The 22,553-nt window shown below is 44.6% G+C and overlaps 1 protein-coding gene across 1 annotated transcript in view; it reads right to left on the reverse strand.

The window, feature by feature from the left end:
* Positions 1–22,553, reverse strand: part of PCDH15 (protocadherin related 15) — a gene marked incomplete at its 5' end in the record, with an annotated part of 401,689 nt that overhangs the window by 240,308 nt on the left and 138,828 nt on the right. Inside the window, one exon of the mRNA XM_039366933.1 lies at positions 9,492–9,585. Within this exon, the coding sequence (XP_039222867.1) occupies positions 9,492–9,585 (94 nt within the window). The remainder of the gene's footprint in view (positions 1–9,491; positions 9,586–22,553) is intronic.

The following is a 22,553-nucleotide window of genomic DNA, read 5'->3' on the forward strand; positions in this document are numbered from 1 at the left end:
ACATAATTCACCACTATTCCAACAGGTACATCCCATCTGAATTGAATCTGTCGTTTCTTAAGCTCCTCAGCCAGAAAAGCAAAGTCCTTTCTTTTTCTAAGAATTTTTGGAGGTATTTCTTTTAAAATTATAACATCTTTAGCTGCAATTTGAAATCTTTGCTTATAAAAAGCCTGTAAAATTTCATTACGAAGTGATCTTCTGGAAAAATAAATAACCACATCTCTTGGTAGATTCCTCTGCCTCACAATCCATGAGTTAACACTAAACATTTTTTCTATCTCTTTCAACATTTCTTCAGGTTCACATCCCTAAATGGAGGCTAATTCTGCTGCAATTTCTTCTTTCAAATTCTCTTGCACATTCTCCTTCAACCCTCTTATTCTCAAAGCACATTCCATATCTCTGTATTGTGACATTATAATTTCATTCTGAGCTATATCAACATTATTTTCAACTTTTTCAACTCTGTCTTCTAATCTTTCAACACTTCCCACCACCTCATCCACATGCTCGTCAAGGCATTCTACATGGGCTGCAAGTCCCTGGAGAGCCAGTACTATATCTTCCCTCATCTCATTATTTTTCTGCTCCAAAAGCTCTGCTGTCTCACGTTTAATCTTTTGTGCAGTTTTCTCCAAAGCATCCTGTAAAACATCCTGTAAATCTTTAAGTGTGAGTGCCTGAGATGGGGGGGGGAGGGTGGAGGAGATTTAGGCTTAGATTGCTGTACAGTCTGAATTACTGGAGAAGAAATTGAGCCTTTAGGAAGAGAAGAAATTCCAGGGCATTTTGAAGCCATTTTCCAACTTTTTTTTTAAAAAAAGCCACTTCTTATAGCAAAATAAGGGGACAGTAAAAGCAAATTCCCCATACAAAAAAAGGGAAACTATCTCTTTAAATAAGCAAAGTCTGTTACGTTGTTGAAACTTTGTTGCCAGATGAAAGTGAAAGTTTTTCTCAACAGTGTCCTCACAAACAAGGAAACAGGATTCCTCCGCCATTTTTTCCTCCCTCCTTTTGTTAAAATAATAAATGGAGAAGATATTAATTCTTCCTTAGTTAAAGTTACAGATCTTCACAATTCTGATCCTCCTGAAGAGCTCCGTCTGCTTTGATTTTACTCACAATTCTCTTAATTTTAGGGCGACTAGAGGAGCTCAATCTCTATCTGGAAAAACTCACCTTCTTCCCTTTGCCCGGGAAGAAGGTTCCAAGCTGCAAAACAGCTGATATTTGCTGTCTTTGCCGGCTTTTACGCGTTCCCGAGACGGGCGGCTAAAGAAAAAGTCGCCATCGGTGCAGCGATCGCCACCGGAAGTCCATGTTTTCATTATTATTATTATGTTTATTTTTAATTTGTTTATATTTATGTTAAAGGGGAGTTAAAGTGTATTATGGATTTGGTTATTTATATAGTTGGTTAATGTTAGTTAGATTATGATTATCATATTTGTAACCCTGTACTCAGCTCTGGGAAGTTGGGGAGGGAGAGGGGGGGCTTGGGTGGGCTATATTGTAATTTTTATAAAACTTTTTAATAAAAAAAAGAACTGCAGTGATTCACCTACCAACTGTGTCAAGAAAGGTTAACAGTGATTCACTTAACAACTGTCTCACTTAGCAACAGAAATGTTGGGCTCACTTTTGTTCATAACTTGAGGATTACCTGCAACTCCTCTAACTGATTAATCCCAATATTGACCTACTCCTACTGAAAGCTCAACAACTGGATTGTCCAGTGAAATTTACACTTCTACTGGATGCCACAGAAAAAATACTCACTTTTCTCTGTTCTTTACAGCCTCCAGATGCCCACAAGATTTGCAATATTTTATTTCTAAGCATTCTGTTGAAAATATGGCTGCAGTTTCTGCTGAGAGCAACTGACCATTTCAAATAGGAAGAAATATTTTCTTCCTGAATCTATGGGAAAAAATACTTAACAGTACAGTGTTCCTAATCTCTCTGAGAGTAATAATACATCATGAAGTTCCATTGGTCTCAAGGCAACGTCAGCATATTTCAAGATGTGCACCATGAAATATGCATGCTAGCTGCTTCGGACAACTCACACCTGTAGAAAATGTGAAAAAGCAAGAAAAGAAACTCTCATATAAGATACAGCCATATTTTCATCCCTAAATTAATATGGATCTCAAATTATTCTCTCACCCCACCAATCCTGCTAATGGATCCTCATAGAAATGAGATGAAACAAACAGAGTTGGGGTGGGGGAGGACCTGGTAACTGTATTAGCAATTCCCCACAACTTGTTATGTGGAACAAGATAAATTGCATGTGCTTTTAAAATGTCTATTTGCTGCTGATAACTCATTAATGTATTGACTGGTGAGGAGGCCTCATCAACAGAGTAAGACATTCATTAGAGTCCAGGACAGAGCAGAAGAATCAACATTTTGATAAATTTATGCCAGGAGCTCATTATTTCATAATCTTATACTAAGTGATGACTTTCGAGGCCTGAACAGATCATCATCTACACCACCAGAAATAAATTTTATTATCGCCTTACATAGAGCTTTTCAATGGAGCTGTATTATCAAATACAGAAAAAAGTAAGCATGACCAGTGTAGCAATTGTAAGTGTGAAAAATGGCCATAAATCACTTTTTCAGAGTTATTGTAACTTTGAATGCTCACTAAATGAACTGTTGTAAGTTGAGATTTACCTTTATAGGACTGAAGCACAGGTGCAAAAAAGCAACATACTGCAGCCTCATGAAGCTTGCCCTCACGTGTTCCCAACTGGTTCCTGCAGTCAATCTTTTATTTCGTTCTTTCTTCCCATTCCATTTCCTCAGCCATGATCCTCATCATTTCTCCCTTCTCACCTTACATTAATTTAAGATGAGATTGGACAGCCATTTCTCCAGAATGGTACAGGGTCTCCTGCTTGAGCAGGGGATTGGACTAGAAAACCTCCAAGGTCCCTTCCAGTCCCTTCCAACTCTATTATTCTGTACCAATTTCTGAGCTTCCATCAATTCTCTTTCTAATATTTGTCCTAACCCTCCATAGTCCTCTACTTATGTATGTTGGGCATCTATCTCTATGCAGGTCTAGAAAGAGAAATGCAAAGTTTGTTTGTGAGTGTGAGAAAGAGAGCATGTGAGATAGGGAAAGACAGACATACTTATGGCAGTGTGTAACATGGGGTGCATGCATATAAATGTTTAGTAAAAACTGAACATTCAATAATTTCACCTGTTTTGAACATTGTTCCACCTGCTTTGGGAATGTGAATCACACCAAGAAACTGTCCAAAGATATATCTAGCCAATAGAAGAGATCATTTTGTAGCTCAGGATTGAACTGTATGGTTCTTGATGGTCTCTGAGTTTGGTTGTTTTCTTGCAGAGGTTTCATTATATATTTAACTCTCTGTGCCATGGAAATTCTCTCTAGGAGCCAGCCCTTCATCTCCACAGGAAGGAAGCTTCCCAGATATGAAGCAGTTGGAAATAGCAAAGAAAGACTATTTTGCTAGGAGAGCAAGTGATCAGGAAGATTCACAGGAAGATGTTACAGAGTAGCGGGACTGGCAGGTGCTCCAAATAGGTGAAAAAGCAGCAGGAATGGGAGTCACTTGTGACCCCACTATTTTTGTGGAAAGCTAGCAGGGAAAGTCACAAATGGTGATTGCATGGCTGTGGGACCCTATATCCATTGCAATTGTAAGCCAGTTGTCAAGTGCACAAATCACAATCACATGATCATGGGAACCTTGTGACAGCCACAACTTTGCTGACTAGTCATAAGTCCTCCTTGTTTTGTGCCATTATAACTTTGAATGGTCAAAACCCGAGGACTACCTGTAATTTATATGGGCAGGCTTCCTTTCTGGACTACCTTATAGAACTGATTACAGGTCTCTTTGGATTCTCACAGGGTAACAAAGGCAAAAAGTGCACTATTGCAGGGGTTCCCAACCCCTGGTTCATGGACCGGTACTGGGCCACGGCATGCCAGCAACCAGTCCACACAAACAAGCAAAGCCCCATCTGTGGGATGTAGGCAGTACAAAAAAACATGCACTTTCCAGTCCATGGAAAAACCTTTCTCCACAGAACAGATCCCTGGTGCCCAAAAGGGTGGGGACCTCTGCACTAGTGAATTACATCTAGTACTTTAAATGCAGTCTTTTCTGATTTAAGAGTATTTGGCATAACTTATGTGTCTTCATTAAGGGGTGCAATGGCTCAGCAGCTAAGGATGATGAGCTTGTTAGCTGGCAAGCTGACAACCCAGATTCAAGACCCAAGTGCCATGCGATAGGATGAGCTCCTGTTCTTGCTTCAGCTCCTGCCCACCTAGCAGTTTGAAAGCATGTAAATGGGACTAGATAAATAGGTGCCACTTTGATGAGAAGATAACAGCATTCTGAGAGTCTTGGCATATATAATAATGTGGTCAGCATGACCATGGAAATGCCATCAGATGATTCTTGCTCCCTTGGCTATGAAATGCAGATGAGCACTGCCCCTTAGAGTTGAACATGACTGGATAGGGGAAACCTTTATCTTTATGTGTTTTCATTAGGCTACCCCTAAAGAATACCTGGAAGCTTAAATTAGTGCAGAAGGTATAGAATACAGAATACAGAATCCTAGGGCTGGAAGGGACCTCCAAGGTCTTCTAGTCAAACCCCCTCTGCTTAAGGCAGAAGACCTTATAGGTCAAATAGTTATCCGGTCTTTGAAAAACTTCCAATGATTGGGGCAGCCACAAGCTGTTGCAGGAGAAAGTGGCCAGTGGCCATTTCAATCAAAGGCTTCCTGGACCTGACACAGCACCAGAGAAAATCCAATGGGAAACAATCATAGAAAATAGAATCCTAGGGAACCTTTGAGGTCTTCTAGTCCAACCCCCTCTGCTCAAAGCAGGAGACTTTATACTATCCCGATCAAAATGGTTGTCTGGTCTCTTTTGGAAAAACTTCCAGTGATTGCCCCCCCCCCCACAACTCCAGGGAGAAGGGGTGGTGCCTGCAGGAACAATCTTATGAGTGATTCCCAAAGCAGCATTTAAAAGTTGTGTTTCCAAGAACTTTCCCTTTCTCATTCCCAGAAATGCCTGAAGAGAAAGGAGAGTGGAAGCTTCTTACTGATTACAAATCTGATTACCAGCGCTTGAGATTCTGAGCATCCGCCCTATTAAAAGATCCATATGAACTGGCAGCTGTTGTTTGAGTACTGCTGATTTTATGTTTTAAAGCCTGAGACACCATGTTTATAAGAACTTGTCTAGATGTTAAGATAAAAGAGGAAGGCTCTCTTAATCACTTACCAAAATCTATGTCTATCTTAACAAGGCACATGGTCTATACTGGTATGAGAACACACAATTTATCAAACACACTGACCCCAGGGCCATTTACAACCTGTTTTTATTGAAGAAACACTGCCATTGTTTACCTTTAGCATAAGGTTATTAAATTCTGACATTAAAAATAGTCTCAGTTCTCAAAGTTATTATATATTGCAGGGCTGTGACGTGCTAAAGCAGGGGTGTCAAACTCAATTTTATTGAGGGCCGCATTAGCATCGTGGTTGCCATTGGGGGGCCAGGTAGGTGTCGCTGGCATGGGCGTGGCCTACTGGGTGGGCATGGCCAGCTCCATGTCACTCACGTCAGGGGCATCTGTGCAGGCCTGGGCAGGAATGAGGCGCATCCGAGGGTGGGGAAGGGTGGGTGGGACAGGGGGCGGGACAGGGGGCGAGCGCCAGGGCCTGGTCCACTGGAGAAGCCTCACTGAGCTGTGGATGGGGCCCCTGGACAGTGGCATGGACTGTCTAGAGCCCTGGGCAGTGGAGGTCAAGTGCTCAGCCCAGCCCTTGAGTCCCACGGCACCAGTACCCCACAGCCCTGCCTAGCCTAGCTGCACTTCCCCGAGGGGGCACCCAGCTGCACTTACCTCCTCCTCAATGCTGCTGCTGCTATGCTCACTCTCCTTGGCCAGGTTGCCCATGGTGGGTGCAGGAGGACAAAGTGTGTGGGTCAGAGGGAGGCCCACTCCCTCTCCATGTGAGGAAACCTGGCTTTGTAACCAAAGCATCCTCAGCAATAGGATGGGAGACCACCAGGGAATGGCAAAAGGGCAACAGGGCTGCTGGTGGCCAAGTGCTAAAGCAGGACTTCCCTCAGACCCTCCCTCCCTCCCTCTTATTCCAATCTCCTTCCTTCCTTCCTTCCTTCCTTCCTTCCTTCCTTCCTTCCTTCCTTCCTTCCTTCCTTCCTTCCTTCCTTCCTTCCTTTCTTTCTTCTCTTTCCTTCCTTCCTCCCTCCCCTTCTTCCCTGTCACCCTCTTTTTCATTCCCATCTCCTTCCTTCCCTTACTTTTTTCCTGTTTCCCTCCCCTCCTTCCGTCCCTCCTTCTCTCTATGCCCAGGAAGGGATGAGGAGAAGGGGAGAGGTTGGCAGCACTTCTCTCAAAGAATAAGAGTTGGAAGAGACCTTTGAGGTCTTTAGTCCAAGCTCCTGCTCAAGCAGGGGACATTCCAGACAATGGAATATCCAATCTCTAACTAAAAGCCTCCAGTGATGGAGCATCCACAACTTCTGAAGGCAAGCCTTTTCACTGGTTAGTTGTTTTCACAAGTCCTTAGTTCTAGGCTGGTTTTCTTCTTGATTTGTTTCCATCTAGTATTTGCCTTCTGATGCTTTGGAAAATAGGTTGAACCCTTCTTCTCTGTGGCAGCCCATCAAATATTGGAACACTGCTATCTTGTCACCACCCCTAGTCCTTTTCACTAAGCTAGACATACCCAATTCCCACAAACATTTGTCATATGTTTTAGCCTCCAGCCTCCTAATCATCTATGCTTACCATCCATTTAGACCAGATGGTCTCCCTGGTTTGGTTTATAGAACAGTAGCCACAAGCAGAGACTTCTCAGAGACAGCACCCCCATTATAGAACTTTCTCCCAAGGAAAATATGAACAGTGCAACCCTCACCCGTTTAGAGGCAACTCCAAACACACTGCTCAGCCAGGCATATGTAAAACAACAACACATTTTATGGTCAAACAGCACTAAGTAAATTACTACTAATATTTTTCTTTCTTAAACACCCACTTTTAATATTGTTTTAAGCAATATTACAATAGCTGTCTTTGAGAGTTTTCTTGTAAACCAGCCTGGATTTCTCAGAAACTTTTAATTTCAAATTAGATGTTGATTTAATAAATTAGGCAGAAGAAACAAATGTTTAAATACATCTAAATCCCACAGACCTACTGCCTCCTAGGCACATACTGCAGAGAAAATAAGGCATTGCATTTCTAGCCAGCATAGCCACAGGATGATGGGAACTGTGGTTCATGACACCCAAAATATGTTAGTTTGGGTAAGGCTGGATTAAATTATAAAAGAGCAGATGAAGGGAAGTATTTTTGTTTCTGAAAAAATAATTTGGGGGGGGGGAGTTGACTCGGCCTTTTAATTTCAACTCACACCAATTCCTAACTTCCCATTCAATCCAAAGAGTTTTATTATTGCTTGGATTTTAGGGACAGGAGGAGGCAAGAATAGACCACAAAGCTAATCTGCAAGTTTGTTCTCTAGCCGCCTGCAGACCACCTTCACGTGTATGTGTGTATGTGTATGAGAGACAGAGAGAGATCCCCTTTTTGTAAATTTGCTTACTGTGCAACTCCCGGCTGCTTCAATCTCTCTCTCTCTCTCTCTCTCTCTCTCTCTCTCTCTCTCTCACACACACACACACACACACACACACACACACACACACCCTTCCTGTTTTCTCCTCCTCGTCCTTTTCCTCAGCTGCACCTGAACGGAGTGGGAGGAAATTAAAAAAAAGAGAGAAAGGGTGGAAGAATGGGGAAAGGTCTCCTTTTTTGTAACACCTCGGCTCGGCTTCCTCCGCCTCCTTCTCTTCCACTCCTGACCGGGTCTGATGGGGTTAAGCTGGGAGGGGAGGGGCAGGCTAAAGCAAATGACCTGCTGCTCCTGCATGGCTGCTGTTTCCTGCATGTGCTCCAAGGCACCCAGCTGGGTTGCAGTGGGCCAGGGCTGGGGCAGCAGGGGCTGGTCCCTTGCCATGTCTGGGACAGCCCTGGGGGGCCAAATCTGGGCCCTCCCAGGGCCGCATCTGGCCAGCGGGCCTTGTGTTTGACATGTCTGTGCTAAAGTATAGACTAAGACTGCCCATGCTTCGAAGGAAAAAAAAATCATGGTTTGTAGCATGCAAATTGTATGCATCCTTTGCACTAGCTCAGTGGTTCTCAACCTGTGGGTCGGGACCCCATTTGGGGTCGAATGACCATTTCACGGGGGTCACCAAACCATGCTGTTGCCATTTTTTTCCTTTTTCCCTAGCTGTCCTACTCCCTCTTATTGGTGGCCACACCCACTTGGGGGTCACCACAACATGGGGAACTGTATTATGGGGTCACGACATTAGAAAGGTTGAGAATCATTGCACTAGCTAATAAACAGCTTATTTGAAAGAGTGCCACCTTGTAAATAAAGAACTGAATTTGTTTGATTGTTATTGATTCATAAATACAACAAGTATCCCAATTCTCTAGCAGCTACTCTAACTTGTGAACTTCTACCCTGAGAAATACTAGAAAATCTTCAATGTTATTTTGATTACTAAGGTGACCAACCGTCCTCCTTTAGGGAGGACAGTCATCCTTTTGTAAGTTCTGTCCTCCCTCAAAAAGTGTCCTCCTTCATGTTCTCCTTTTTGATATTTGAAGACTAATCTGCAGGGCTTTTTATCCCTCATAGAACACTCAGAACGGCATTCTGGCACCTTTTTTGATGTTTTTTTTTTCAACTTTTGCATGAGCTGTGCTACTCCCACTATTGGCTTTCGAAAGCCAATAGGAATTGCTGCTGAGCGTGCCAAAACACCTGGCTGGCAAACTTTGCACATGCAAGTCGTCTATATTATTGTTGCAATGAATAAAATGTTTCTTTTATTTATGATATTTTTTTCTTCAATTTATTTGTGTCCAATTTTTTCATTGTAAAAAAGTTGGTCATCTTATTATAACACATCATTTCAAAATTCTTTCTCAAGTGTCTAGGGGAAAAAGATGAAATGAAATTGTATCCATGTACTATTGCCAATAGGGAAGTTCTCAGGACAGAGTCTGATAAAAGGTTTGTATAGGTCAAAACAAGTAGCTCAGGCTATGGATTCCAATGTTGTGTTGGATCAGTCCTTGGGGATATCCCTGACAATGTGTAATGTTTGAACTGGCCAAAACAAACAATGAAATGTCAGAGGACATGGCACAAACCACTGGAGTAGCAGCATTATAAGCATTGCCAGAAATGTTTTGGACATAAGAAGGAAATGCTTTATATTAGAAATGTTACCAAAAGGGAAAAAAAAACATGTATCAAAAGATTGTGGCTCACTGTTTTTTTAAGCTTCCTGCTTCTTTGCTCCCAGCTTCAGACACATTTTTATATTTCTGCAAGAAACTTACCCCATCTGGTTGGCCATCTGAGGCTGTAACAATCAAAATGTAGCGATCAGTGCTTTCTCGGTCTAAAGGCTTTCTTAAGGCTAGCAGCCCGGATCTAGCAATAAAACAAATATGTATGTTACAACAAAGTATGGCTCCTAAAGAGTGACAAGCTTATTTATATGAAACAGGTTTGATTTGCATTAGCAAACATTTCGCTTTTGAAATGGACCTTGGGGGATGATTTTTCTGTGGCATAAGTTCGGTGTCAACGCTGTAACGATCCTGGCTGAAGCCATTTTGTTTTGTTTTTGGTTGCCACAGAACTGGGGTGAAGGATGGGTGATTTACTGTTAGCCTAAACAATATTTTGTCCCGTGGGAACAAAGGTCATTGCAGCCTGGAAATTTGGCGGGCTGAGCCTTCTGTAATAAAGCCCGCCAAAGTATTCTATTGGAGGATAGGTTTGATTACGTAGTGCTGGAGTGGGGAATTCAACTTTGTAATATTGTGACACTTCTCCTTTTCTTACCAAGTACATTTACCCAATAAGAATAAATAAATGAACAGGAATAAATAAATAAGTCCAAACAGAGTTAAGAATTTATGGATATCACTGTGTTAGAAATTGATTGTTTAAAACATGTGCAAGAAACTTGTATATCTCTAGGTCTTGGTGAAATACAATTTCCAACATTTTCAGCCAACGTGGGTATAGTAGTACCAATGTGGGTACAGTAGTACCATCATTAATTGTATCCCAGAGGCATGATGAGCACCAGATAAAATTTTCCCATAAGGAATAATGTAGTGAATCACAAGGCAGCTGACACTGACAGGTTCTAGCTTGTGCGCTGAGTACCAAACAAACTATGAGTACCAGGACAAAATTTTCACATCGAAATGCTTTGAGTACTAAAGTCGATGAGTTTCAAAGCAGTTGAATATCAAGGTACCACTGTAATGGAAAGAATTGCCAAGAGCTGTGCTTCAGTACTGCTGGAAGTCCCCTGCCTTTTATTTGAAGTATGCAATGGTACACTAATAAAGAGAAATGGTTCATGTTGTACTGAATTAAAAATTGAGATGAGGTAGAGGGTAGGAAAGATGCTCTTGACAGATACAGGCCAGATCTGCTAACAAAGCAGCAATGGGAAAACATGGTTTAATTCCAAAACAAGATGAAGGCATGCACAAAAGTCCTCTCCAGTTCATGTGAGTATAAGGGGATGGGTGGAAGCGAATGGGGATAAAGCATAGTTCCATGGAGTTGATTTCTTGGTTTGATATATACGGTGGTGCTGACAGAAAAATACCCAAGAGACTGAACCCCCCCCCCTCTTGTGCGGTTTCAGAACTACTTCTACGTTTATTTATGCAAAATGACCAGGACATTATATTGTTTCAGCTATCCTGAAACAAAACCAAACAGAAGATGTAAGCTTTTATGCAAAATGACCAGGACATTATATTGTTTCAGCTATCCTGAAAACAAAACCAAACAGAAGCTGTAAGCACCACAAAATATGTGGATATTTCAAGTAAATATAATAGTAGCTGCCAGGAGAGGCAGGTGTTTATCTAAAAATGTAGTTGCTACTTCCCTCAAGGACAGAATTACCTGCCTGGCATCAATTGAAAATGAAGAGAAGTAGGGAACAAAAGCTAGTAAATAAGTATCAAAATAAAAAGAGAAAGAAAACAGAAACAGGATGCAATAATAAATGTTGAATGTTATTATTTATTTTCCCCAACGCAATAGAGCAGGGCTTTTCAACTGATGGTATGTGTACCACCAGTGCTATGTGAGCACCTTGCTGGTGGCACGCGTAGGACGGGTTGAAAAAAAATGTTAAAAAAATGTTAAAAAAGAGTGTAAAAGTGGATGAGGTGAAGTCCAGCACCGGCGCACAGACTTGTGGCAAAGTCAGCTGGAACTGCACCTTGCCTGGCTCCTATTGAGAGCCCAGTGCAAGGACCCACCCCACTTTGCATCTTAAGAAGACAGAACTCTTGGAATAATTCTTCCAACAGGAATCCTTTATTAAGAGAAAATGGTTGCAGGTGTTCTAGACAGGACTTGGGGTCCAAGCTCTCCAATTCAAGGTTTTAAGGGGTTCCCCAGTAGCCCAACCCAATCAACCCCCTCTTTCAGTGACAGTCTCAGGCATTACACTTCCACCCCCTTTTCATTACTGCCCGGATGGATGGAAACTACATGAAAGGAAATGGCCTCATTCTTATGGTTAGTTCTTTTGCAATACACACATTCAGTTCCTTTGAGGTATACTGAAGGAAGTGAGGGCCATAAAGCCCCTTTGTTCACCCCCTTCTCTTCCTCTTATGGCAGAATCCAGAGAAGGCAGATTTGGGGTTTTCTATATTTGATAACTAGAGATGAAATATAATTGGATTCTGACATCCGGCCACCTCAAAAATAAGAGAGATCCACCTGAAAGAAAACAAAAAAGGTGTAAAAGTTAGTCAGGCTTGTTAGGATACTCTGTGTGAAACTTTTTTAATAGTTTCGGGGCTCTGACATGACGTTTATGGACCCACTCATTTTGTGAGGCAGGGAGGTGTTTCCAGGCAACTAGGTACTGAGTCGCTCCATGATATCTCCTAGAGTCTAGGATTTCCTTTATTGTTGTTCACCCTCTACCATGAGTGGAGGTGGTGGTGGTGGGATTTTTGGTCGTAAAGCTGACTGATGCTCTCTTTTCAGCAAACTGCAATGAAAAATTGGGTGTATTTGCCTGAGAGTTTTGGGTAATTCTAATTCTACTGTTACTGGGTTTATGATTCTTTTAATTGGAAAAGGCCCTATATATTTTGGTCCAAGATTTTTACAGGGTTGTAGGGACTTTAGGTATTTTGTAGATAGCTACACCATTTCACCTATAATGAATGGTGTAGGCTCAATCCTTTTTTTATCAGCTTGTGCTTTGTATGCCTGCCTAGCTTCATCTAGTGCTTTTCTAACTATTGGCCAGGTGTTTTGTAGTATTTCCATCCATTCTTTCAGTGATGGGATTGTTGGTTCATTCGGGGTTAATTCTGGCATGGGGTTGAAACTTTGACCGGTGGCTATTTGAAAAGGAGTGTAACCTGTGCTGGAGTGGACTGCATTATTGTAGGCAACTTCTGCAAAAGGGAGTAAGTCCGCCCACTCGGTCTGCTGGAAACTAAGAAAACATCTTAAATATTGCTTAAGTACGGAGTTCATTTTTTCAGCCCCCCCTCCATTTTCTTGTGGGTGGTGGCTAGATGTCAGTCCCTGAGTGGTTCCTAAGAGGGATAAAAATTCCTTCCAAAATGCAGACATAAATTGCACCCCCCTGTCAGAGATGATGCGTTGGGGTGCCCCATGCAATCTGTAAATGTGCTGGATGAAAAGTTTTGCTAGGGCTTTTGCAGTGGGAATCTTTTGGCAAGGGATAAAGTGCACCTGTTTGGAAAACAAGTCCATGACCGTCCAGACAACTGTATTCCCATTGCTTTCTGGCAATTCCACTATAAAATCCATGGCTATTGCTTTCCAGGGGGCTGAGGGACTTGCCACTGTTTGTAGTAGTCCTGGCGATTTCCCTTGCAACCTCTTTGCAGTGGCACATTTTGGACAACTGGCTATATAACTTTCAATGTCCTTTTTCATGGATGGCCACCAAAATTGTCGTTTAATTAAGTGTAAAGTTTTTACAAATCCAAAATGCCCTGCTGATTTTGTGTCATGGCAAAGCTGCATCAAAGTGACTCTTTGGGTTGTTGGTGTATATATAACTTTTCCATTACCCAAGGCAACCCGTCTCTCATTGTGCACACATTTTTGTTTTTCTGGAACCATCCATCTGTTTCCAAACTTTTTCTGAATTCAATTCAAGTTTGGCTGTCCAGTTGTGGTTTTAATTTGGCTTGGGTTCTTGTGGTTACTGGTGCTGCCAGTTGTGACTCTGCCATTATTGGTTTAGAGTCTGTGGTTCGTGCGCTGTTATATTGAGGCATGCGAGATAATGCATCTGCCAGGAAGTTCTTTCTCCCTGGTAAATATTTGAGCTTAAATTGGAACTGGTGAAAATGCTGGGACCAGCGGGCTTGTTTGGGATTGAGTTTCCTGGGCGTTTTCAGGGCTTCCAAATTTTTGTGATCAGTCCATACCTGGAAGGGGATTTTGTTGCCTTCCAGGAACTGTCGCCACGTGAGTAATGCCCAACGTATCCCATAAGCCTCCTTTTCCCATACGGGCCAGTGCTGTTCTGTTTCCGTGAGTTTCTTGGATGTATATGCACAGGGTTGCAATACTCCATCATAATTTTCTTGTAATAGCACAGCCCCCACTGCCACATCACTTGCATCTACCTGTATTACGAAGGGCTTGTCCATGTCTGGGTGTCTTAGTACTGGTTCGGGAGAAAAAAGTCTCTTTAGTCTCTCAAACGCTGCTTGGCACTCCATTCTCCATATTAGTGGCTGGCTAGGTTTTACTGAGGATGCTCCCTTCATTTTTAGTAAGTTAGTGAGGAGCAAGGCTGTCTGGGCAAATGAGGGGATGAATTGGTGGTAAAAGTTTGCAAAGCCCAGGAAACTTTGTAGTTGCTTTCTTGTGCGGGGTGGTGCCCAATCTAATACTGCTCTGACCTTCTCCATTTCAATGCCCTGGGGGGATATCGATAACCTAGATAGTCTATCCTTTCCTGATGGAATTTGCATTTTGAGAGTTTGGGATATAGGTGGGCAGCTCGCAGCTTCTTTAAAACCGCTCTAACAAGGTTGACATGTTCCTCTTTTGTTTCGGTGAAGATAAGAATGTCGTCCAAGTAAACAAGGACCCCCTTAAACAGGTGCTCCCTTAGAACGTCATTGATTAATTGCATAAAGACTGCAGGGCCCCCTTGTAATCCAAATGGCAAGACTTTGAATTGATAGCACCCCATGGGACAGTTAAATGCAGTCTTCCATTCGTCCCCTTCCTTAATTCTCACGCGATAGTAAGCTTCCCTTAGGTCTAGTTTAGAAAAAATTTTTCCCTTTCGATAGGTGTGACAGCATGTCTTTCATGAGGGGCAGAGGGTATAGGTTGCTTTCACTGATTGTATTCAGGGCCCTATAATCCACGCATAAACGTAAAGAGCCATCCTTCTTCTCTCTAAAAAGGACCGGGGCAGCCACTTTAGGCTTGGCTGGCTCAATGAAACCTCTCTCTAGGTTTTTTTTTATGAATCTTTCCATTTCCTCCTTCTCCTTTGGGCTCATGGAGTATAATCTGGGCTTTCGGGAGTTTTGCCCCAGGCTTGAATTCAATGGTACAGTCTGTGGGTCGGTGGGGGGGGGAGCTCATTCGCCCTCTCCTCACTGAAAACTTCAGCAAGGTCTCTGTATTCCTCTGGTATTTCTGTTAGTCTCTTTTCCTCTCCTATGGATGCTTTTTCTATTCTTGATTCTGGTAGCCTCCATAGGGTTTTAAGTCCATAGGGTCCCCCTTCGGGAATTTGATTTCTGTCATCCTCCAATTTACCCAGGGGTTCCATTTTTTTAACCATTCCATCCCTAGGATCATTGGGCATTCCATGCCTGGGGTTACCACAAACATTATGTCCTCCTCATCTTTGCCCAGGGAGAGGTGTATTGGTAGAGTGGCTAGGGTAGCTGGCACCCCCCCTGCTATGGATCCATCTAACTGGCCAAATGAGATTGGTTGTTCCAGTCTCCTCGATGGGATGCCCAGATTCCCTACTAGTGTTGGGCTAATGAGGCAGCGGGTGCAGCCAGAGTCTATTAAGGCTTTTACCTTCACAGCTTCGGGCATGGGGGGAATTAATATAGTCACTGTCTTGAGGATGGGTGTGATGTGTCCACTTACCAGGGGTTCACCCTCCGAGCTGTCATCTGAGGCATCCACCGGCCCTGTGGTGTAGGCTGGAGTTCTTTCCTCTTGGTGAGCAGAGGTGGGGGTTTCTGCAATTTCCATCATTCTCATGGCCGTTTCTTTTGGCTTAGCTGAAAACTTTCCGGGTTTGTTGATTGGGGATCTGTCTGAGTTGTGCTGGGGGGCCTTTGAGCGGCATTCTACAGCTCGATGCCCTTCTCTTCCTCACTTGAAACACCCCATTTGTTTCTTGGCTGTAGCCGGTGGTTTCACTGGTTCGTGTGTCAACTCAGATGGGAAGCGACTCCATTGTTTTCCTCGGCGGTGTCTTTTCAATATGTCGATCTCTGCTTCCTCTACCAAGATGTACCATTCCTCAAGTTGATGTGGGTCCCCCTCGGGGCAGGCAAGCGTCATATAGATCATAATTTAGTCCGTCTTTGAAATGGCTAAGGAGGATGTCTTCTGGCCAGTTCAGTTTGCTGGCAATGGCCCGGAATTCTTGTGTATATTTATCCTTTCACGGGCTTTGCGATCAGAGAGGACATGAAACGGTTGAAGTTGCTGAGTTCTGGGGCATTGGAGTCATGCAAGTTCATCACCCAATCTGCAGCCTGTCCATCCAGGGCAGACTGCATGATCCGGATGTGGGCTTTGTCGCTGAGGATGTCCTGCCCATATTCCTCCATGTAGCTGAGGACTTCGGTTAGGAAAAACCCCAAGCGTGTTGGCTCCCCTTTGAATTTCACCTCCAATGGCGGACGTCTTGGAATGGATCGGTGCCTCCGTTGTTGGTGGTAGTGTCTTCCATCCAGATCGCCATCTGTGGTCCGGTAGGGGGTGGGGACTACTGGATCAGCAGATGTCCCCGGGGTTGCAGGTTCCACGTCCCCCTCGGTGTCTGTCCCTTTGCGGCTCCAGGAGCTGGGGCGGCCGTAGGGCTCAGGATTCTCCTCTCCTAAGGACCTGAGAGTTCTCTTCATCAGGTCGATAGCTTTCTCTAGGATCCAGTCTGAGTACGGTGCCCAGCTTTCTCCCTCTTCACTTGCGTGCAGGGATTTCTCCATCTCCTGCTTCCATTCTGGTTGCTTGGTCCCCCATCTCAGGGTCACCTTTCTTGATTCCTTTCCCCACTCACTTTTCTTTCCAACGCCCATTGACCAGCGAGGCTTGTGGTCCCGTGTCTCCACCACTTCTTCTCCTGAGGAATCTGACCTCTCGGATCCCAACATCTGGCTAGGTTCCAGTTGGGTCAGTGGCTCTCTTTTCAGGGAGTTCTCCCCCTTTCTTGCTCCATTGTCTGACATTGTAATTTTTTGCAAAATCCCCCGGCAAGGGTCTCCCTTCCAGGTGGATTAATTTTGCAAGTCCTGTCTAATGTAAGGACCCACCCCACTTTGCATATTAAGAAGACAGAACTCTTGGAATAATTCTTCCAACAGGAATCCTTTCTTAAGAGAAAATGATTGCAGGCGTTCTAGACAGGACTTGGGGTCCAAGCTCTCCAATTCAAGGTTTTAAGGGGTTCCCCAGTAGCCCCACCCAATCAACCCCCTCTTTCAGCGACAGTCTCAGGCATTACACTTCCACCCCCTTTTCATTAGTGCCCAGCTGGATGGAGACTTCAAAGAAACTACATGAAAGGAAATGGCCTCATTCTTATGGTTAGTTCTTTTGCAATACACACATTCAGTTCCTTTGAGGTATACTGAAGGAAGTGAGGGCCATAAAGCCCCTTTGTTCACCCCCTTCTGTTCCTCTTATGGCAGAATCCAGAGAAGGCAGAATTGGGGGTTTCTATATTTGATAACTAGAGATGAAATATAATTGGATTCTGACACCCAGGATCAAAGCATGCAGCTCCAGCTGATTGGTGGCGGCCTTGGGGGTAGCAGGTAGCCTCAAGCAGTCTTCAGTGGGGATTCTGCTGGAGCTGCACGACGCATTGCCCGGGTCCTCTCGCCCCCACCCAGATGCCCTCACCTCCCCCAAGTGTTTTTTACTCATCTGATCAGAAAGTCTCATGGAACATTTTTTTTACCGACAAACACATGGCGAAGGCAGAGAAGCAAACGAAGGTAGAGAAGCAAAAGGAGAAAGGGAGTGCAGCTGTAAGCAGGTGAGTAAAAAGATGCTTGGGGGAGGCGAGGGCATCTGGGTGGGGGGGGTGCCAACGTTACCCTGCATGGTGGTGGGAAGATTAACTACGGGCATGGGGGGGTGGGTAGGAGGAGCTGCGCAAAGCAGGCAGAGGGGAGGCCAGGCAGATTGCAGGTGCTGGCAGCGCAGAGGCTGATCACACGTGCATGTGCGTGAGGCAGAGGTGCTACCCGGGGCCATAGGAGAGGCCGGGCAGATTGTGGGCAGTGGCAGTGATAAGGAGGCCGATCACGCGTTGGTGTTAGGCAGAGGTGCTGCCCAGGCCCGAGGGGAGGCCAGGCAAATTGCAGGCAGTGGCAGTGACAGGAAAGCTGATTGCACGTGAGCGCGAGGCAGAGGTGCTGCCCGGGGCCAGAGGGGAGGTCGGGCAGATTGCGGGCAGCGACAGTGACAGGGAAGCCAATCACAGGGAGGTGTGTGTGTTAGGTAGAGGTGCTGCCCGGGGCCAGAGGGGAGGCCGGGCAGATTGCAGGCAGTCTTCTTGAATCTGGCATTCACGGACCCAGCCGGAGCGAAGAGGAAGCGGGATCAAAGCCAGATTCAAGAAGACGGAGGAAGGCTCACATGTCTCCACCCCAAAACCTGCTGGCCTTTTGAACTGCCCTGCGGTTAGATCTGGCATTCACGGAACCAGCCAGAGCGAAGGGGAAGTGGGATCAAAGCCCTTGTAACTTTGAACAGTCACTAAGTAAGTCGAGGACTACCTGTACTTTATCATTTTTTTCCTTTTTTTGTACCACTTTTAGAGTAAAGCAACATCCGAGTACCACCACTTGCACAACAAGGTGTCAAAAACTTGACCCCTCCCAAAAAGGAAAAAATGATAAAGTACAGGTAGTCCTCAACTTACAACAATTCACTTAGTGACTGTTCGAAGTTACAATGGCACTGAAAAAAGTGACTTATGACTATTTTTCACACTATGACTGTTGCAGTATCTCCAGGGTCATGTGATTTACATTCGGATGCTTGGCATATGATTCATACTTGTGACATTCACATTGTCCCAGGGTCATGTGATCACCTTTTGCAACTTTTTGACAAACAAAGTCAATGGCGGGGGGGGCAGCTCATCACTCAGATTGCATGATGCCTGTGTGGGGAGAATCCATGGGTCTCTGGTGGAGGGGGTTGGGACTGGGGTGGGTGCCCTCCTTCCCTCCCTCTCTCCCATTGTCCTTCCTCCCTCCCTCAGGTTGCAGAGTGCCTGTGCGGGGAATCCATGGGTCTCTGGTGGAGGGGGAGGTGGGACTGGGGTGGGTGCCTTCCTTCCCTCCATTTTTCCCATTGTCCCTTCCTTCCTTCCTTCCTTCCTTCCCTCCCTCCCTCTTTGCCCCTTCCTCCTTCCCTTCCTCCCTTCCATTGTCCATCCCTCCCTCCCTCAGGTTGCAGGGTGCCTGTGGGGGGGAATCCATGGGTCTCTGGGGGGGTGGGACTGGGGTGGGTGCCTTCCTTCCCTCCCTTTCTTCCATTGTCCCTTCCTTCCTTCCTTCCCTCCCTCCCTTCCATTGTCCCTCTCTCTCTCTCATTGTCCATCACTCAGTTTTAATTTCCTCAATGGTGATTCCTTTGCTGAATCACTTTCCTTTTGCAGTCATGCTTGGTGCAGCCGGAAGCCCAGCACAGCCACCATTCTTCCACAAGGGGAAGAGAGCGCAGGCAGCGGAGAACCGCATGGGGTGGGGAAAGAGCCGCAGCTGCCAAACTCCTTCTGGTGCGTTGCGCACGGCTGCAGCCGGAGAAAAGCAGTGAACGGGGAAGCGGCTCATTCATTGCTGCAGCCAGCCCCAAGCAAGAGCCGGCACAACCCCCAGGTGAATCCTGCCTGGCTACATTCTTTGTGGCCGAAAGGTCTTTGATCCCGCTTCCCCTTTGCTCTGGCTGGATCCATGAATGCCAGATCTAACCCCAGGGTGGTTCGAAAGGCCAGCAAGCTGGCTGGGGGTTTTGAGGTGGAGACATGTGAGCCTTCCTCTGTCTTCTTGAATCTGGCTTTGATCCCGTTTCCCCTTCACTCCAGCCGGGTCTGTGAATGCCAGATTCAAGAAGACTGCCCTCAGGCCCCGGGCAGCACCTCTGCCTCACGCGCACCTCGGCCTCCCCGTTGCTGCCACTGCCTGCAATCTGCCCGGTCTCCCCTCTGGCCCCGGCAGCACCTCTGCCTTGCACTCACATGCAATCAGCTTCCTGTCACTGCCACTGCCCGCAATCTGCCCAGCCTCCCCTCTGGCCCTAGGCAGCACCTCTGCCTCACACACATGCTTGATCGGCCTCCCCAGAGCTGCCACTGCTCACAATCTGCCCGGCCTCCCCTCTGGCTCTGGGCAGCACCTCTGCCTCGTGCACACGTGCGATCAGCCTCCCCGTCGCTGCCGCTGCCCGCAATCAGCCTAGCCTCCCCTCTGGCCCCAGGCAGCACCTCTGCTTCATGCACAGACTTGATCGTCCTCCCCGTCACTGCCGCTGTCTGCAATCTGCCCAGCCTCCCCTCTGGCCCTGGGCAGCACCTTTGCCTCGCACACACTCGCGCGCGATCAGCCTCCGCGCTTCCAGCACCCGCAATCTGCCCGGCATCGCCTCTGCCTGCTTTGTGCAGCTCCTCCTGCAACCCCCGTGCCCACAATTAACCCTCCTGCCACCATGCAGGGTAAGGTTGGCGCCCCCACACCCACCCAGATGCCCTCACATCCCCCAAGCATTTTTTACTCATTTGCTTTCAACTGCACTCCCTTTCTCCTTTTGCTTCTCTACCTTCATTTGCTTCTGTGCCTTTGCCATGTGTTTGTGGGTAAAAAAAAAAGTTCCATGAGATTTTCTAACTTCTCGTGAGAAGTTAGAAAGTCTCATGGAACTTTTTTTTTTGTCTCACAAACACATGGCAAAAGGTGAGGACAGGAGAAAGGGAATGCTGCCGAAAGCAGGTGAGTAAAAAACACTTGGGGGAGGTTAGAGCATCTGGGTGGGGGTGGGGGGGACCCAGGCAATGCATCGCACAGCTCCAGCGGAATCTCCACTGAAGACTGCTTGAGGCTGCCTGCTACCCCAAGGCCGCCACCAATCAGCTGGAGCTGCACGCTTTGATCCTGGGCTCTAAATAGGAGCCAGGCAATGTGCAGTTCCAGCTGACTTTGCCACAAGTCTGTGCGGTGCTGCTGCGCTTCACCTCATCCACTTTTACACTCTTTTTTACATTTTTTTTTACATTTTTTTACATTTTCTTTTACATTTTTTTTACATTTTTTTTCAACCCGTCCTACGCGTACCACCAGCCAGGTGCTCATGTACCACTGGTGGTATGCGTACCACTGGTTGAAAAGCCCTGGTATATACTACAAAAGAGGTTTGAAAAATGTAAACTTTTAAATAATGGGATGATGGCTATGAGGTGGTGGTGTAGCAGAATTGGGATAACTTGTGGTTCACTGCATTATAAGGTTGTCTTGCTGGGTTCCTGACCTCTGAAGGCATGAATTGTCCTCTTTTCTATTGACAAAGTATCTGTTTTGATAGAACATTCTGCTAATGTTCTTGAGAAATTTTGAAAGCAAGTCACCCTATCGGTATAGTTTTGACTTTGCTGACAGAGTGGTCTCTATGCTGCATTCTCAGATCATTTTCCTACTTTTTGTTTTGTTTGAATGCTAATACACATACAAAACAAACACACAGAGACAGACAGACAGAACAAATGCTGTACTGGGAATATAGCAAAACAGAGTGTTTCAAAGGAAATAAAACTTTTGCTGATTTAGGAAGCAGAATTGTTATAGGCAGCTTTGTTGCACTGTGAGTAAGCTAAACATTTTTCTTAACAGTAATTGTCCTATATAATATATAGCTAGTGTGCACGACCAGATATACTGGATGAATTCAGGACACAGAATGGCTTCACACACACACACACACACACACACACACACACACACACAGAATGAGCTTTCAATTTTTTTGTACTGCATATTATGACATGGAATTGTGGTTTTCCATTTTACTAAATCCTGTCTGTAGCAAACCTTAAAAAATGCATAAATTGAGTAGCTACACTTGATTTTCTAAGAGTCATCCTAAAGTTCTATCAGGTTTGCCCTTTCTATAAGGGCAGAGTGAATCAGTGCTGAATGTTCCCATAAGCAGCCTTGCAAAGTGTAGAACTATGAATTTTAGTCAAAGTTGATTAGGTCAGCTTCATTTCAACAATCTTCAAAAAACTGTTCTAGTATTCATTATTTCTAGTATACCTTACTTTCAGTGAGATTTGGTTCTTAATATACACTCCAGTCCATAATAGTGCATTTAAATCTAATGCAAATTTAGATGTTGTATAACCATGACAGTTCTTAAATGTCCAACTACATTCCACAAGAATTAATATTTTCAGTCTGATATTTTGTTCCCTAAGTGGAAAGTAAATCACCTAAAAAAGGCTGGTTCTGCATTAACAAAATTACAATTTAAGCTTTAGAAGAAATTGCCACATCATCCTTAGTTTTATTCTTTATCCTGCTTATTCAGTACTCAAGTAGTGAAGAACTAATCAGTTTTTGTTTTAGTACAACTGTTGAGTTCTGCAACTACAATGATAAGCTTCAAATTTACTTTTTTTTAAAAAATACTGCTTTCCTTCTTTATTATAATTAATATTCAGACAAGTAATAGCTTCACAAATAACAGATTCTAAAAAGAAAGCAATTTTTCACTATTTCTATTACATGCACCTTTCAGTTTACTATGGCTTTTCTTTAATGTGGCATTGATTTAGGAGGAAAGCTAAAAGCTTTCTCGGTCTGGAATATTTGGGGTTGAATTAAAACAATAGTCCCCAAAGGTCTTTCTTATTAAAGCACATTTCATTTTTAAGACTAGAATTAGCAAGTTTTTTAAAAAGTCACTGTCATTAGCAGAAAACCTGACAAATCTAAAGGCTTCCTAATTAATTCCAGGTTGTCCTCATCATGGAAGTTTCCATGTCAGTAGGTTTTTACCCAATTAAACATTTAAAATAAATAAATGGTCTCAAATGTCCAATTTTAAAGTTTAGCACCATTTACAAAGCTGCTATT

This window comes from Crotalus tigris, unplaced genomic scaffold (genome assembly GCF_016545835.1).
Source record: "Crotalus tigris isolate CLP2741 ecotype Arizona unplaced genomic scaffold, ASM1654583v1 scf7180000020464.425836, whole genome shotgun sequence".
Classification (NCBI taxonomy): domain Eukaryota; kingdom Metazoa; phylum Chordata; class Lepidosauria; order Squamata; family Viperidae; genus Crotalus; species Crotalus tigris.